Below are 18,665 nucleotides of genomic sequence, written 5' to 3' on the forward strand. Positions count from 1 at the left end.
CATTGTGATCAGTCCCTCTCCCCTCCCGGACACATTGTGATCAGTCCCTCTCCCCTCCCGGACACATTGTGATCAGTCCCGCTCCCCTCCCGGACACATTGTGATCTGCCCCTCTCCACTCCTGGACACACTGTGATCAGTATCTCTCCATTCCCAGACACACTGTGATCAATCCCTCTCTCCTCCCGGACACAATGGGACCAATCCCTCTCTCCTCCCGGACACACTGCGATCTGACCCTCTCCCCTCCCGGACACACTGTGACCTGTCGCTCTCCCCAGCCCACCCCTGTCACACTGTAATCAGTCCCTCTCCCCTCCTGTACACACTGTGATCAGTCCCGCTCCCATCCCGGACACACTGAGATCAATCCCTCTACCCTCCCAGACACATTGTGATCTGTCACTCTTCCCTCCTCGACACACTGTGATCAGTCCCTCTCCCCTCCCGGACACACTGTGATCAGTCCCTCTCCCTTCCCAGACAAATTGTGATCAGTCCCTCTCCCCTCTGGGACACACTGTGATCAGTCCCCCTCCACCCGGACACACTGTGATCTGTCCCTCTCCCCTCCTGGACACACGGTGATCAGTCCCTCTCCCCTCCGGGACACACTGTGATCAGTCCACCTCCCCTCCCGGACACATTGTGATCAGTCCCTCTCTCCTCCTGGACACACGGTGATCAGTCCCTCTCCCCTCCGGGACACACTGTGATCAGTCCACCTCCCCTCCCGGACACACTGTGATCTGTCCCTCTCCCTTCCCAGACAAATTGTGATCTGTCCCTCTCCCTTCCCGGACACACTGTGATCTGTCCCCCTCCCCTCCCGGACACACTGTGATCAGTCCCTCTCTCCTCGCGGACACACTGTGTTCAGACCCCCTCCCTCCCGGACACACTGTGATCTGTTCCCCTCCACCCGGACACACTGTGATCAGCACCCCCGCACCCGGACTCGCTTTGATCTGTCTCTCTCCTCCCGGATGCACTGTGGTCAGTCCCTCTCCCCTCCCCGACACACGGTGATCAGTCCCTCTCCCCTCCCCGACACACTGTGATCAGTCCACCTCCTCTCCCGGACACACTGTGATCCGTCCCTCTCCCTTCCCAGACAAATTGTGATCTGTCCCTCTCCCTTCCCGGACACACTGTGATCAGTTCCCCCTCCACCCGGACACACTGTGATCTCTCCCTCTTCCCTCCCGGACACACGGTGATCAGTCCCTCTCCCCTCCGGGACACACTGTGATCAGTCCACCTCCCCTCCCGGACACACTGTGATCAGTCCCTCTCCCTTCCCAGACAAATTGTGATCTGTCCCTCTCCCTTCCCGGACACACTGTGATCAGTTCCCCCCCCTCCCGGACACACTGTGGTCAGTCCCTCACCTCCCGGACACACGGTGATCAGTCCCCCTCCTCTCCCGGACACATTGTGATCTGCCCCTCTCCACTCCTGGACACACTGTGATCAGTATCTCTCCATTCCCAGAGACACTGTGATCAGTCCCTCTCTCCTCCCGGACACACTGTGATCAATCCCTCTCTCCTCCCGGACACACTGCGATCTGACCCTCTCCCCTCCCGGACACACTGTGATCTTCGCTCTCCCCCAGCCCACCCCGGTCACACTGTAATCAGTCCCTCTCCCCTCCTGTACACACTGTGATCAGTCCCGCTCCCATCCCGGACACACTGAGATCAATCCCTCTCCCCTCCCAGACACATTGTGATCTGTCACTCTTCCCTCCTCGACACACTGTGATCTGTGCCTCTCCCCTCCCGGACACACCGTGATCAGTCCTGGTCCCTTCTCGGACACACTGCGATCTGTCCCCCTCCCCTCCCGGACACAATGTGATCTGTCACTCTCCCCTCCCGGACACACTATGATAAATCCCTCACCCCTCCCGGACACACTGTGATCAGTCCCTCTCCTCCCGGACACACTGTGATCAGTCCCTCTCCCACCCCGCACACACACTGTGATCAGGCCCTCTCCCCTCCCGGACACACTGTGATCAGTCCCTCTCCCCTCCTAGACACTCAATGTTCTGTCCCTCTCCTCCTGCAAACAGTGTGATCAGTCCCTCACTCTTCCCAGAAACACTGTGATCTGTCCCTCAGCTCATAATGTGTCCGGGAGGGGAGAGGGACTGATCACAGTGTGTCCAGGAGGGGAGGGGGACTGATCTCAGGGTGTCCCAGAAGGAAGAGGGACTGATCACAGTGTGTCCAGGAGGGGAGGGGGACTGATCTCAGGGTGTCCCAGAAGGAAGAGGGACTGATCACAGTGTGTTCGGGAAGGAAGAGGGACTGATCACAGTGTGTCTGGGAGGGAAGAGGGATAGATCACAGTGTGTCCGGGAGGGAAGAGGGATAGATCACAGTGTGTCCGGGAGGCGGGGTACTGATTAGAGTGTGTCCGGTGGGGGGGAGAGGGACTGATCACGGTATGTCCGGGAGGGGAGAGGGACAGATCACACTATGATCAGTCTGTGCACTCACTGTAATCGGCTCCTCAACCCTCCTCTCCAACGAACACACTGCAATCAACCCCTCTCCCCGCTGCACACAGTGTAATTAGCCCCTCTATATCCCCCTCCCAGGGACACACTGTAATCAGCCTCTCCCCACATGTGCACATACTATAATCGATTCCTCAACCCCCATCCTCAACGAACACACTGACCCTCTCCCCTCCCCGACACACTGTAATCAGCCCCTCTCCCCCCACACACACATTGTATCAGCCCCTCTTCCCCAGCTCATGCACTGTAATCAGCCCATATCCCCCTACACGCATACATACAAAGTTGCCCCTTTCCCTGACGCGCGCATTGTAATCAACCACTCCCCACAAGCGCACACACTGTAATCGGCTCCTCAACCTTCCTCCCCAACGAACACACTGCAATCAACCCCTTGCGTCCCCCCCCCCGCCCCCCAGCACACACAGTGTAATCAGCCCCTCTATGCCCCCATCCCATGGACACACTGTGATCTGTCCCTCTCCCTCCTGGACACACTGTGATCTGTCCCTCTCCACTCCTGGACACCCTGTGATCTGTCTCCCTCCCCTCCTGGACACACTGTGATCTGTCCTTCTCCCCTCCTGGACACACTGTGATCTGTCTCTCTCCTCCTGGACACACTGTGATCTGTCTCTCTCCTCCTGGACACACTGTAATCAGTCCCACCCCTCCCGGATACACTGTGATCAGTCCCTCTCCCCTCCTGGACACACTGTGATCTGGCCCTCTCCTCCCGGACACACTGTGATCAGTCCCGCTCCCGTCTCGGAAACACTGTGATGAGTCCTCCTCCCCTCTCACTCACACTGTGATCAGTCCCTCCCTTTCTGGAAACAATGTGATCAGTCCCTCTTCCCTCCCGGACACACTGTGATCAGTCCCTCTCCTCTCCTGGACGCACTGTTCAGTCCATCTCCTTTCCCGGACACACAGTGATCAGTCCCTCTGTTCTCCTGGACACACTGTGATCAGACCCTCTCCTCTCCCAGACACACTGTGATCAGTCCCTCTCCTCTCCCTGACACACTGTGATCAGTCCCTCTCCCCTCGCCGACACACTGTGATCAGTCCCTCTCCTCTCCTGGACACGCTGTGATCAGTCCCCCTCCTGTTTCCAGGCGGGGAGGGGGACTGATCAGCATGCGTCCAGGAGGGGGGAGGGACTGATCACATTGTTTCTGGGAAGGGAGAGGGAATGATCAAAGTTTGTCTCCGAAGAGTGAGGTACTGATCACACTGTGTGCGGGAGGAGTGGGACAGCTCATAGTGTGTCCGGGAGGGGAGAGGGACTGATCACAGTGTGTGCGGGAGGAGGGGGACTGATCACAGTGTGTGCGGGAGGAGGGGGACTGACCACAGTGTATCTGGGAGTAGAGGGACAGATCACAGTGTGTCCGGGTGGAGGGGGACTGATCACAGTGTATCCGGAAGGGGAGAGGGACAGATCACAGTGTGTCCGGGAGGGGAGAGGAACATATCATAGTGTGTCTGGGTTCGGGGGAACAGATCACAGCGTTTCCGGGAGGAGGGAGACTGATTACAGTGTGTCCGAGAGGGGAGAGGTGCAGTGTGTTCATTCGGGAGGGGAATTGAGGAGCCGATTACAGTATGTGAGCATGGGGGATGGGTTGATTACAGTGTGTCCATGGGAGGGGGGTATAGTGGGGCTGATTACACTGTGTGTGCTGGGGGGAGAGGGACTGATTACAGTGTGTCCAGGAGGGGAGAAGGACTGATCACAGTGTATCCAGGAGGGGAGAGGGATTGATCACAGTGTGTCCGGGAAGGGAGAGGGGTGTCACAGTGTGATCTGTCCTTCTCCCCTCCCGGACGCACGCTGATCAGTCCCCCTCCCCGCCTGGAAACAGGAGGGGGACTGATCACAGCGTGTCCAGGAGAGGAGAGGGACTGATCACGGTGTGTCCAGGAGAGGAGAGGGACTGATCACAGTGTGTCCGGGAGGGGAGAGGGACAGATCACACTGTGCTCAGTCCCTTTCCTCTCCCGGACACAATGTGATCTGTCCCTCTCCCCTCTCGGACACACTGTGATCAGTCTCCCTCCTCCCGGACACACTGTGATCAGTCCCCCTCCCCTCCCGGACACGCTATGATCAGTCCCTCTCCCACACCGCACACACACTGTAATCAGCCCCTCTCCCCCCACACACACGCTGTAATCAACCCCACTTCCCCCCCCCCCGCAAACAATGTAATCAGCCTCTATCCCCTGCACGCACACATATGAAGTAGCCCCTTTCCCTGATGCGCGCATTGTAATCAACCCCTTCCCACATGCGCGCACACTGCAATCGGCTCCTCAACCCTCCTCCCCAACGAACACGCTGCAATCAACCCCTCTCCCCACTGCACACAGTGTAATCAGCCCCTTTATATCCCCCTCCCAGGGACACACTGTAATCAGCCTCTTCCCACATGTGCACACTGTAATTGATTCCTCAACCCCCATCCCCAACGAACACACTGACCCTTTCCCCTCCCCGACACACTGTGATCAGTTCCTCTCCCCACCTGGATTCGCTATGATCTGGCCCTCTCCTCCCGGACACACTGCAATCAGTCGCTCTCCCACCCTGCACATACACTGTAATCAGTCCCACCCCTCCCGGATACACTGTGATCTGTCCCCCGCCTCCCGGACACACTCTGATCTATTCCCCTGAACCCAGACACACTATGATCTGTTACTCTCCCTTCCGGAATAAACTGTGATCTGTCCCTCTCCTCCCGGACACACTGTAATCAACCCCTCTCCCCCCCCACACACATTGTATCAGCCCCTCTTCCCTCACTCACGCACTGTAATCAGCCCCTCTCCCCCCACACACACATTGTATCAGCCCCTCTTCCCCAGCTCACGCACTGTAATCAGCCCATATCCCCCTGCACGCACACATACAAAGTTGCCCCTTTCCCTGACGCGCGCATTGTAATCAACCACTCCCCACGTGCGCCCACACTGTAATCAGCTCCTCAACCTTCCTCCCCAACGAACACACTGCAATCAACCCCTTGCGTCCCACCCCACCTCCAGCACACACAGTGTAATCAGCCCCTCTGTGCCCCCATCCCATGGACACACTGTGATCTGTCCCTCTCCCTCCTGGACACACTGTGATCTGTCCCTCTCCACTCCTGGACACCCTGTGATCTGTCTCTCTCCCCTCCTGGACACACTGTGATCTGTCCCTCTCCCCTCCTGGACACACTGTGATCTGTCTCTCTCTTCCCGGACACACTGTAATCAGTCCCTCTCCCACCCTGCACACACACTGTAATCAGTCCCACCCCTCCCGGATACACTGTGATCAGTTCCCCTCCACTCCTGGACACAATGTGAACTGTCCCTCTCTCCTCCCGGAGACACTGTGATCAGTCCCTCTCCTCTCCCGGACACACTGTGATCAGTCCCCCTCCCCTCCCGGACACACTGTGATTATTCCCCCTCTACCCGGACACACTGTGATTGTCCCTCTCCTCCCGGACACTGTCGTTAGTTCCTCTCCCTTCCCGGATACATTGTGATCAGTCCCTCTCCTCTACTGGACACACTGTGCACTATCCCTCTCCCCTCCCGGACACACTGTGATCAGTCCCTCTCCCCTCCTGGACACACTGTGATCAGTCGCTCTCACCTCCCGGACGCACTATGATCAATCCCAACCCCTCCCGGACGCACTGTGATCAGTCCCCCTCCCCTCCCGGACACACTGTGATCTGTCCATCTCCTTTCCCAGATACACTGTGATCAGTCCATCTCCCCTCCTGGAAACACTGTGATCAGTCCCTCTCCCCCCACACACACATTATCAGCCCCTTTTCCCCAGCACACGCAATGTAATCAGCCCCTATCCCCCCCCGCACTCACACATACGAAGTAGCCCCTGTCCCCGACGCGTGCATTTTAATCAACCCCTCCCCCCACGCGTGCACACTGTAATCGCCTCCTCAACCCTCCTCCCCAACAAACACACTGCAATCAGCCCCTCTCCCCACCGCAGACACAGTGTAATCAGCCTCTCTATACCCCCCTCCCATGGACACACTGTAATCAGTCCCTCCCCCCCATGCCCACATACTGGAATCGCCTGTGATTAGTTCCTCTCCCTTCTAGAACACAATATGATCAGTTCCCCTCCTCCTGATCACACTGATCTGTCCCTCTCCCGTCCCAGACACACTGTGATCTGTCCCTCTCTTTCCCGGAGATATTGTGATCAGTCCCCCTCCCTGCTCGGACACACTGTGATCAGTCCCTCTCCTCCCGGACACACTGTGATCAGTCCCCCTCCTGTCCCGGAAACACTGTGATGAGTTCCCCTGCCCTCTCACTCACACTGTGATCAGTCCCTCTCTTCCTGGAAACACTGTGATCAGTCCCTCTCCCCTCCTGGACACAGCGTGATCAATCCCTCTCCCCTCCCGGACACACTGTGATCAGTCCCCCTCCCCTCCCGTACACACTGTGATCATTCCCCCTCCACCCAGACACACTGTCATTGGTCCCTCTCCCTTCCCGGATACACTGTGATCGGTCCCTCTCCCTTCCCGGATTCACTGTGATCAGTCCCTCTCCTCTCCCAGACACACTGTGATCAGTCCCTCTCCCCTACTGGACACACTGTGCACTATCCCTCTCCCCTCCCGGACACACTGTGATCAGTACCCCTCCCCTCGCGGACATACTATGATCAGTCGCTCTCACCTCCCGGACGCACTATTATCAGTCCCAACCCCTCCCGGATGCACTGTGATCAGTCCCCCTCCCCTCCTGGACCCACCGTGTTCAGTTCCCCTTCCCTCCGGGACACACTGTTATCAGTCCCCCTCCCCTCCCGGACACACCGTGATCAGTCCCTCTCCCCTCCTGGACACACTGTGCACTATCCCTCTCCCCTCCCGGACACACTATGATCAGTCCCCCTCTCCTCCCGGACACACTATGATTAGTCGCTCTCACCTCCCGGACACACTATGATCAGTCCCAACACCTCCCGGACGCACTGTGATCAGTCCCCCTCCCCTCCCGGACCCACCGTGATCCGTCCCCCTTCCCTCCCGGACACACTGTGATCAGTCCATCTCCTTTCCCGGACACACTGTGATCAGTCCCTCTCCCCCCACACACACATTGTTATCAGCCCCTATCCCCCCGCACGCACACATACGAAGTAGCCCCTGTCCCCGACGCGTGCATTTTAATCAACACCTCCCCCCACGCGTGCACACTGTAATCGCCTCCTCAACTGTCCTCCCCAACGAACACACTGCAATCAGCCCCCCTCCCCACCGCAGACACAGTGTAATCAGCCCCTCCATACCTCCCTCCCATGGACACACTTTAATCAGCCCCTCCCCCCCATGCCCACATACTGGAATCGCCTGTGATTAGTCCCTCTCCCCTCCTGTACACAATATGATCAGTCCTTCTTGCTTCCCGGACACACTGTGATCAGTCCCTCTCCCGTCCCGGACACACTATGATCAGTTCCCCTCCTCTTGGTCACACTGATCTGTCCGTCCCCCGGCCCAGACACACTGTGATCTGTCCCTCTCTTTCCCGGAGATATTGTGATCAGTCCCTCTCCCTGCTCGGACACACTGTGATCAGTCCCTCTCCTCTCGGACACACTGTGATTTGTCTCTCTCCCTTCCCGGATCCACTGTGTTCAGTCCCTCTCCCCTCCTGGATACACTTTGATCCGTCCCTCTCTTCCGGGACACACTGTGACCAGTCCCTCTCCTCTCCGGGACACACTGTGACCAGTCCCTCTCCTCTCCCGGACACACTGTGACCAGCCCCTCTTCTCTCCCGGACACACTGACCAGCCACTCTCCTCTCCCGAACACACTGTGATCAGTCCCTCTCCTCTCCCGGACACACTGTGACCAGTCCCTCTCCTCTCCCGGACACACTGTGACCAGTCCCCCTCCTCTCTCGGACACACTGTGACCAGTCCCTCTCCTCTCTCGGACATACTGTGACCGGTCCCTCTCCTCTCCCCTGCGCCTCCCCCCCCCGCAACGTACACACACTGTAATGATCCACTCTTCCCTCACCCCCTACACCCACACAGATGCATCAACCAACTGATGGTGGGCAGCGGGGACGTGCACAGATCCGGCAGTCCTAGTCAACGTTTGGCTGCAGGACTGCAGTCAAGATTTTTAAATGACCTGTAGAAGGGGAAAAGCATTCCTGAGACGGTTCAAGGTTAGGGTGGGCGCTTCCTGGGCCTTGGTGTGCGGTGCATTCTCGGAGGAAAGAGAACCCAGTCGTCGTTTCTGTAACCCCAGTTTGTGTCGTGACCCACAGTTTGGGAACTGCTGACAGAGAGGGTACAGCATAGGAAATTCAAAGTTTTTCAAAATGTTAAAAGTTTAATACACATTGTGGCAGCACTAAAGATTTGATGGAAAAATCTTTATTATCTATTCACGTAATATAACTAGTATTTTGTTTCTCTTGTAGTCTGATCCTCTTGGCTTAAATGCAACTGTGGAGACAGGTGATGGAGATTCAGCAGCTGATAGTGGACAACGGAAACGACGACATTCTGAGGATACCCAGCAGCAATCTTCGAATAGCTTCAAAAAACCCCGAGTACGTTTTACCTGATGTTTTAATGTGGCCTGCAAAAAGAAAACGTTGCATTCTCTCAGATCTATGTATCTGTCAATGAACATTTTATGCCCCCTTTACTTTGGCAATCTAGAATTCAACAACAGAACTGCCATGTACATGAGTTTTTGTTGTAATATAAATGGGATGGTGTTAGAATATAGAATTATGTAAATTTGCAGCTTATAAGGAGGTGATTTGCACTATTGTGCCTATGTCTGCTCTTTGGCAGAACTATCCTGTTCGTCCCACTCCCCTGCTTTTTCACCATAGTCCTGGAAATTTTCCAACTTATTTATCCAGTTCTCTGAAAGCATTAATTGAATTTGATCCCACCACCCTATCAGGCAGTACATTCTCGATCATAACTAGCTGCATATAAATGAATTTCTTCATGTCATCTGTGGCTCTTTTGCCTCTGTTCAAACCGAACTTCTCCAGCCTCTCCATATAACTGAAGTCCCTCGTCCCTTGCACCATTCTAGTACATCTTTTTAAGCATCCTGTCTATTCTTGGATCTATTCTAGTTCTCATCTGCATTATCAGAGATCATAATGTCAGTTTCCATATGTATGTTGTGGATAGCCAGAACACTTCATCACCACAACTTTCTTGACTCTTTCATTGTGTCAAAATTGTCAGACTTCTGTCAGCACCCAATACTGGGTGGACTGAAATTTTCTCCCAACTAAATATCTGAAGACTGAAGCCATTGTCATTGGTCCCTCGCTTCCCTCTCCTTGACAGCTGTATAAGGCTGAATCATTCTGTTTGCAATCTTTTGATCCTGAGATGAGCCACTGACCACATATCCATGCCAACTCTAAGACTGCCTATTGCCACCTCAGTAATATCATCTGTGAAGAGGAGATGTTACACTCTCCGATCCCGCAACGACCACAGAGACTCAGGCTTCCTTTTAACCGGTTTTATTCAAGCATATGCAAGGGAGCCGCAATCATTCCTAAGAATGAAGACCCAGCTCCGATTGATTACATTTCACTATTTTTATATCTTTTCTTATCATAACACATTTGAGTACATTTGAATACGTCTAATTGGTAGCCGACACACCAGTTCCATACTAACTCTATCCTATTGAGTACATAAACATGTGATTTTGCCAATCAATTCTTCTAAAGGATGTATACATAATTATATTATCCAATCAGAATTAAAACATCTACCCAAAGAAATTTAGTTCTTACAACTCAAGACTGTTTGTGTTTCATCAAAGCCCCCTCTTTGTCCATTGTTCATCTTTCCATATCTAAGCTAAAACCATCTGCCCCTTCCCCATGTGATTAATTTATATCATACTTTTGTCTCCAGTCTGACTCTCAAGGTTGTGCAATGTTCATTTGGTAATCTTCAACTCTTAATAAATGTTTAGCAGCTATGTCTGCCTGGAGATTTTAAGGGTTTTTCAGTAAATTCTTGCTGTATTTTTTTTAATGTTTGTATATTTAATTCCCCCTAATGCCCTGTCTCAGCTCATCAGTTCAACTCCTCATCCATGTCTTTGTTACCTCGAGGATTGACTATTCCTGATCGACCTCCCATCCTTCATCCTCTGTAAACTTGAGGTCATTCAAAATTCTGCTGCTCATCTCCTAACTTGCACCAAGTCCCCTTCACTCATCACCCCTGTACCTGCTGACCTACATAGGCTCCTGGTTAAGCAACATCTCAATTTTTAAAAATTGTCATCCTTGTTTTCAAATTCTTCCTTACCTCTGTAATCTCCTCCAACCATACAACCCTCTGTGATAACTACCTTTCTCCAGTTCTGGCTCTTGAGCATCCCCAATTTTGGTTGCTCCACCCTTAGTGGCCACGCCTTCTGCTGCCAAGGACCTCAGCTCCAAAATTCCCTTCTGAAACCTTTTCACCTCTCTACTTCTCTTTCCTCCTTTAAGATATCCCTAAGACCTACATTTTTGACCAAGATTTTGGCCTAACATCTACTTATGTGGCTCCGTTTCAAATTTTGGGGCATTTTACTACATTAAAGCTGTGCTATATATCAGTTGTTATAGGTAGCGTGGGGTCAGTCGATCCTGTAAGCGGGGCGGTGCTACAATGTAAGTGGAATTTTATGATCAGTGTGAACAACGAATAATTTAACCTCAAGTTATGATGTAATAACAGCAAATGCTGGTAACTCACTGGGTCAGGCAGCATTTGTTGAAAGAGAAAGTTAACATTTCATCAGAACTGGGTGGCATAGTGGTACTGTTACTGGACTGGTAACCAGAGACCCAGGGTCTCTGGGGACCCGGCAGATGGTTGAATTTGAATTCAATAACAATTTGGAATTAAAAGACTAACAATGACAATGAAACCATTATTGATTGTCATAAAACCCCATCTGGTTCACTAGTGTCCTTTAGGGAAAGAAATGTGCCGTCCTTACCTGGTCTGGCCTACATGTGACTGCAGATCCACAGCAATGTGGTTGATTCTTAAGTGCCCTCCGAACAATTAGAGATGGACATTAAATGCTGGCCTGGCCAGCGACACCCACATCCCATGAATAAAAAAAAGGCTGGGAATGGGGATTTAGGGTTGAAGTTGAGGGAAGAAAGAACAAAAGCCTGTGATAGGATAGAAAGCAGGATTGCTTAAATGATGAAACGTATTATGGTGCAAGATAAAATTGGGTGGTCATGGGATGTTGGGAGCATCTTGTCTGCTTTTCAGCTGAAAATGTTATTAAACATTTGTTCACTCTAACCAGCTAAAAATTTTATGGTTTTCAAATACACTATCTTTGACTATAGACTTTTAACAATTTCCTAACAACAGATGTTGAGCTAACTGCTCGATAAAGTTTGCTGACTTTCCCCTGTCACCTTTCTCAACTTGTGCCTTCATTAGAATGGTTGGGGACAATTTTCCTTTCACATTTAGTTGTGCACAGCCAGTTTTCTTTCGTGTGTAGTCTTTTAAATTATTTTCAGGCACATGATCTATCATTTCCAGGTACCTGTCTGGTTGCACAACCATGCAGCTTATCAAGAACATTAGCTGTAGGTGAAATTAATGAAACTAATAAAAAAAATTGCTGGCTTTGATATAAAATGGTCTGTTTATTCATTCTCACCTGTTTGACGCTACAGTGCTATTTCACCTGTTGTTTCTACAAACTTATAGCTAAATGCTGCCATTGGTTAGGTTTACTGGATACAAATAATTTTCCTTGGGCTTAACTGTTGCAGAATGTTGTGATTGGACATAAAATATTATTTTTATTTTCATTTTCCTACAGACAACTGCACCATTAACTCCCACAACTCCGATAATTCCTATTTCTCCCATTGCTGTTGGCACTCCTAGCACACCTGTATCCCGAACAAGTGGAACTAATTTAGCAGAAGAAAAGCAACAGGCGGCACCGACATCAACACAAGCAGTGGCAGCAGCATCCTCCTCCTCATCATCATTGTCATCTATCCCTGCAGCTGCACCTATCCGTCCTACAGCGTAAGTGCATATCGTCAAATTCAGACTGCCAGGGAGTGCGAATCTCTGGGACTTTTAATCTTTATATTTATCACACAAAATTATATGCAGTATATTCATACAAACATTCAAATTAGGAGCAGAAGTAGGCCATTCGGCCCCTCGAGCCTGCTCTACCACTCAATGAGATCATGGCCGATCTGATTGTCGTTTCGAGTTCCACGTTCCCATTTACCTCCGATAACCTTTGATCCATTGCCTAACAAGAATCTATCTATCTGTGCCTTAAAAATATTCAATGACTCCACCTCCACCACATTCTGAGGCAGAGAGTTCCAAATACGCACAAGTCCCTGAGAGAAAAAAATTTCTCCTCATCTCTGTCCTAAAAGGTCAACCCCTAATTTTAAAACAGTGCCTTCTACTTCAGGACACACCCACAAGAGGAAACATCCTTTCCACATTCACCTTGTTGAGAGCATTCAGGATCTTGTATACTTCAATCAAATCACCCCTCACTCTTCTAAACTCCAGTGGAAACGAGCCCAGTCTGTTTAGCCTTTCCTCATAAGACAACCAGCTCATTCCAGGTATCAATCTAGTAAGGCTCCTCTGAACCACCACCATTGAATTTACATCCTCCTTAAATAAGGAGACCAAAATAGCATGCAGTATTCGAGATGTGGTCTCACCAATACCCTGTGTAACTGAAGCATAACATCCTTACTTTTATGTTCAATCCCTCTCATAATAAAGGATAGCATTCCTTTAGCCTTTCACATTACTTGTTGTACCGGCATACTAACATTTTGTGAGCCAAGCACAAGAACAACCAGATCACTCTGCACCTCGGAATTCGGCAGTCGTTCTCTATATAAGTAATACTCTGCTTTTTTATTCTTCCCGCCAAAGTGAACAATTTCACATTTGATTAGTGATCAAATGCAAACTGGAGTAGGATTAATGATGCAGTCCAAACTGGGTAGAATTAGTCATTAAATCCAAACTGGAATAGAGCTAATGACTAAATCCAAAGTGGAGTAGGACTAGTGATCAAACCCAAACTGGAGTGATCAAATTCAAACTGGAGTAGAATTAGTGATGAAATCCAAACTGGAATAGGACTAGTGATGAAATCCAAACTGGAATAAGACCCAAGTGATTAAATCCAAACTGGAGTAGAATTAGTGATCCAATCCAAACTGGAGTATCATTAATAATCAAATACAAACTGGAGTAGGATTAGTAATCAAATTCAAACTGGAGTAGGATTAGTGAACTAACCCAAACTGGAGTAGAATTAATAATAAAAGCCAGACTGGAGTAGGGTTAATGATCAAATTCAAACTGGAGTAGGATTAGTGATCAAATTCAAACCGGAGTAGGATTAGTGAACAAATCCAGACTAGAGGAGAATTAATGATAAAATCCAGACGGGAGTAGGATTAATGACCAAATTCAAACTGGATTAGGATTAATGATCAAATCTGAACTGGAATAGGATTAATCATCAAATCCAAACTGGAGTAGGATTAATGATCAACTCTAAACTAGAGTAGAATTAGTGATCAAATTCAAACTGGAGTAGGCTTAATGATCAAGTACAACGTGGAGTAGAATTAATGCTCAAATTCAAACTGGAGTAGGATTAACGATTAAATCCAAACTGGAGTAGGATTAATGATCAAATCCAAACTGGAGTAGGACTAGTGGTGAAATCGAAACTGGAGAAGGACTGGTGGTCAAATCCAAACTGGAGTAGGACTAGTGATGAAATCCAAACTGGTGTAGAATTAGTGAAGAAATTGAAACTGGATTAAAATTAGTGCTTAAATCCAAACTGGAGTAGGACTAGTGATCAAATCCAAACTGAAGTAGGTTTAATGATCAAAACTAAACTGGAGTAGAATTAGTGATCAAATTCAAACTGGAGTAGGATTAATGATCAAATCCAAACTGCAGTAGGATTAATGATCAAATCCAAACTGGAGTAGGATTAATGAGCAAATCCAAACTGGAGTAGAATTTCTGATCAAATCCAAACTGGAGTAGAATTTCTGATCAAATCCAGCTGGAGTTGAATTAATGACCAAATCCAAACTGGAGTAGAATTAGTGACCAATTCCAACTTCAAGTAGGATTAATGTTGAAATTCAAACTGAAGTAGGATTAATGATCAAGTTCCAGCTGCAGTAGGATGAATGATCAAATTCAAACGGCAGTATGAATTAGTGATCAAATTCAAACTGGAGTAGAATTAATGATCAAATTCAAACTGGAGTAGGATTAATGATCAAATTCAAACTGGAGTAGGATTAATGATCAAATCCAAACTGGAGTAGGATTAATGAGCAAATCCAAACTGGTGTATAATCAGTGATCAGATCCAAACTGGAATAGCATTAGTGATCAAATTCAAACTGGAGTAGGAATTAGTGATCAATCCAAACCGGAGTAGGATTAATGATCAAATCCAAACTGGAATAGGATTAATGATCAAATCCAAACTGGAGTAGGATTAATGATCAAATCCAAACTGGAATAGGATTAATGATCAAATCCAAACTGGAGTAGGATTAATGATCAAATCCAAACTGGAGTCGAATTAATGAGAAAATCCAAACTGGAGTAGAATTAGTGACCAAATCCAAACTCAAGTAGGATTAAAGATCAAATCCAGACTGGAGTAGGATTAATGATCAAATTCGAACTGGAATAGGATTAATGATCAAATCGAAACTGGAGTAGGATTAACGATCAGATTCAAACTGGAGTAGGATTAATGATCAAATCCAAACTGGAGTAGGCTTAATGATCAAATCCAAACTGGAGAAAGATTAATGAACAAATCCAAACTGGAGTAGAATTACTGATCAAATCCAAACTGGAGTCGAATTAATGACCCAATCCAAACTGGAGTAGAATTAGTGACCAAATCCAAATTCAAGTAGGATTAATGATGAAATTCAAATTGGAGTAGGATTAATGATCAAATTCCAACTGCAGTAGAATTAGTGATCAAATTCAAACTGGAGTAGGCTTAATGATCAAATACAAAGTGGTGTAGAATTAATGATCAAATTCAAGCTGGAAAAGGATTATCGATTAAATCCAAACTGGAGTAGGATTAATGATCAAATCCAAACTGGAGTAGGACTAGTGGTCAAATCGAAACTGGAGAAGGACTGGTGGTCAAATCCAAACTGGAGTAGGACTAGTGATCAAATCCAAACTGAAGTAGTTTTAATGATCAAAACTAAACTGGAGTAGAATTAGTGATCAAATTCAAACTGGAGTAGGATTAATGATCAAATCCAAACTGCAGTAGGATTAATGATCAAATCCAAACTGGAGTAGGATTAATGAGCAAATCCAAACTGGAGTAGAATTAGTGACCAATTCCAAATTCAAGTAGGATTAATGTTGAAATTCAAACTGAAGTAGGATTAATGATCAAGTTCCAGCTGCAGTAGGATGAATGATCAAATTCAAATGGCAGTATGAATTAGTGATCAAATTCAAACTGGAATAGAATTAATGATCAAGTCCAAACTGGAGTAGAATTAATGATCAAATCCAAACTGGAGTAGGATTAATGATCAAATTCAAACTGGAGTAGGATTAATGATCAAATTCAAACTGGAGTAGGATTAATGATCAAGTTCCAACTACAGTAGGACTAATGATCAAATTCAAGTTGCAGTATGAAATAGTGATCAAATTCAAACCGGACTAGGATTAGTGATCAAATCCAAACTGGAGCAGGATTAGTGATCAAATCCAAACTGGAGTAGGATTAATGACCAAATCCAAACTGGCGGATAATTGGTGATCAGATTCAAACTGGTGTTGAATTAGTGAACATATCCAAACCAGAGTAGAATTCGTGATTATGTCCAAACTGGAGTAGAATGAGTGATCAAATCCAAACTGGAATAGGATTAATGATCAAATCCAAACTGGAGTAGGATTAATGAGCAAATCCAAACTGGAATAGCATTAGTGATCAAATTCAAACTGGAGTAGGAATTAGTGATCAATCCAACCCAGAGTAGGATTAATGATCAAATCCAAACTGGAGTAGGATTAATGATCAAATCCAAACTGGAGCAGGATTAATGATCAAATCCAAACTGGAGCAGGATTAATGATCAAATCCAAACTGGAGTAGAATTTCTGATCAAATCCAGCTGGTGTCGAATTAATGATCAAATCCAAACTGGAGTAGAATTAGTGACCAATTCCAAATTCAAGTAGGATTAATGTTGAAATTCAAACTGAAGTAGGATTAATGATCAAGTTCCAACTGCAGTAGGATGAATGATGAAATTCAAATTGGTGTAGGATTAATGATCAAATTCAAACTGGAATAGAATTAATGATCAGATACAAACTGGAGTAGAATTAATGATCAAATCCAAACGGGAGTAGGATTAACAATCAATTCCAAACTGGAGTAGGATTAATGATCAATCCAAACTGCAGTAGAATCAGTGATCAAATCCAAACTGGGGTAGGATTAATGATCAAATCTGAACTGCAATAGGATTAATGATCAAATCTAAACTGGAATAGTATTTAGGATCAAATCCAAACTGGAATAGGATTTAGGATCAAATCCAAACTGGAGTAGGATTAATGATCAAATCCAAGCTGGAGTAGGGTTAATGACCAAATCCAAACTGGATGATAATTGATGATCAAATTCAAACTGGTGTTGAATTAGTGAACATATCCAAACCAGAGTAGTATTCGTGATTACATCCAAACAGGAGTAGAATGAGTGATCAAATCCAAACTGGAGTAGGATTAATGACCAAATCCAAACTGGTGTATAATCGATGATCAGATCCAAACTGGAAAAGCATTAGTGATCAAATTCAAACTGGATTAGGAATTAGTGCTCAATCCAAACCCGAGTAGGATTAATGATCAAATCCAAACTGGAGTAGGATTAATGATCAAATCCAAACTGGAGTAGGATTAATGATCAAATCAAAACTGGAGCAGGATTAATGATCAAATCCAAACTGGAGCAGGATTAATGATCAAATCCAAACTGGAGTAGAATTTCTGATCAAATCCAGCTGGAGTCAACTTAATGACCAAATCCAAATTGGAGTAGAATTAGTGACCAATTCCAAATTCAAGTAGGATTAATGTTGAAATTCAAACTGAAGTAGGATTAATGATCAAGTTCCAACTGCAGTAGGATGAATGAGCAAATTCAAACGTCAGTGTGAATTAGTGATCAAATTCAAACTGGAATAGAATTAATGATCAAATACAAACTGGAGTAGAATTAATGATCAAATCCAAACTGGAGTCGGATTAACAATCAAATCCAAACTGGAGTAAGATTAGTGATCAAATTCAAACTGGAATTGGATTCATGATCAAATCCAAACTCGCGTAGAATTAATGATCAAATCCAAACTGGAGTAGAATTAGTAATGAAATTGAAACTGGAGGAGAATTAGTGATTAAATCCAAACCGGAGTAGGATTAACGATCAAATCCAAACTGGAGTAGGATTAGTAATCAAATTCAAACCGGAGTAGGATTAGTGAACAAACCCAAACTGGAGATAATAAAATCCAGACTGAAGTAGGATTAATGACCAATTCAAACTGGAGTAGGATTAATGATCAAATTCAAACTGGAGTAGGATTAATGATGAAATCCAAACTGCAGTAGAATAAGTGATCCAATAGAAACTGGAGTAGGATTAATGATCAAATGCAAACTGGAGCAGAATGAATGATCAAATTCAAACTGGAATTGGATTCGTGATCAAATCCAAACTCGCGTAGAATTAATGATCAAATCCAAACTGGAGTAGAATTAGTAATGAAATTGAAACTGGAGGAGAATTAGTGATTAAATCCAAACCGGAGTAGGATTAACGATCAAATCCAAACTGGGATAGAATTAGTGATCAAATTCATGATCAAATCCAAACTGGAGTAGGATAGTAATAATATTCAAACCGGAGTAGGCTTAGTGAACAAACCCAAACTG

General features: G+C 47.1%; 1 protein-coding gene across 2 annotated transcripts in view; it reads left to right on the forward strand.

Moving 5' to 3' along the window:
- Nucleotides 1-18,665, forward strand: part of pcif1 (phosphorylated CTD interacting factor 1) — a 496,521-nt gene that overhangs the window by 124,115 nt on the left and 353,741 nt on the right. For both annotated transcript variants that reach the window (XR_005945091.1, XM_041204028.1), the window contains exons 4-5: nucleotides 9,029-9,160; nucleotides 12,451-12,665. Coding sequence is in view for 1 of the 2 variants with exons in the window: in XM_041204028.1 (XP_041059962.1) it covers nucleotides 9,029-9,160; nucleotides 12,451-12,665 (347 nt within the window). In the remaining variant the exon portion in view is untranslated. The remainder of the gene's footprint in view (nucleotides 1-9,028; nucleotides 9,161-12,450; nucleotides 12,666-18,665) is intronic.

Source organism: Carcharodon carcharias, chromosome 14 (genome assembly GCF_017639515.1).
Source record: "Carcharodon carcharias isolate sCarCar2 chromosome 14, sCarCar2.pri, whole genome shotgun sequence".
NCBI classification, from domain to species: Eukaryota; Metazoa; Chordata; class Chondrichthyes; order Lamniformes; family Lamnidae; genus Carcharodon; species Carcharodon carcharias.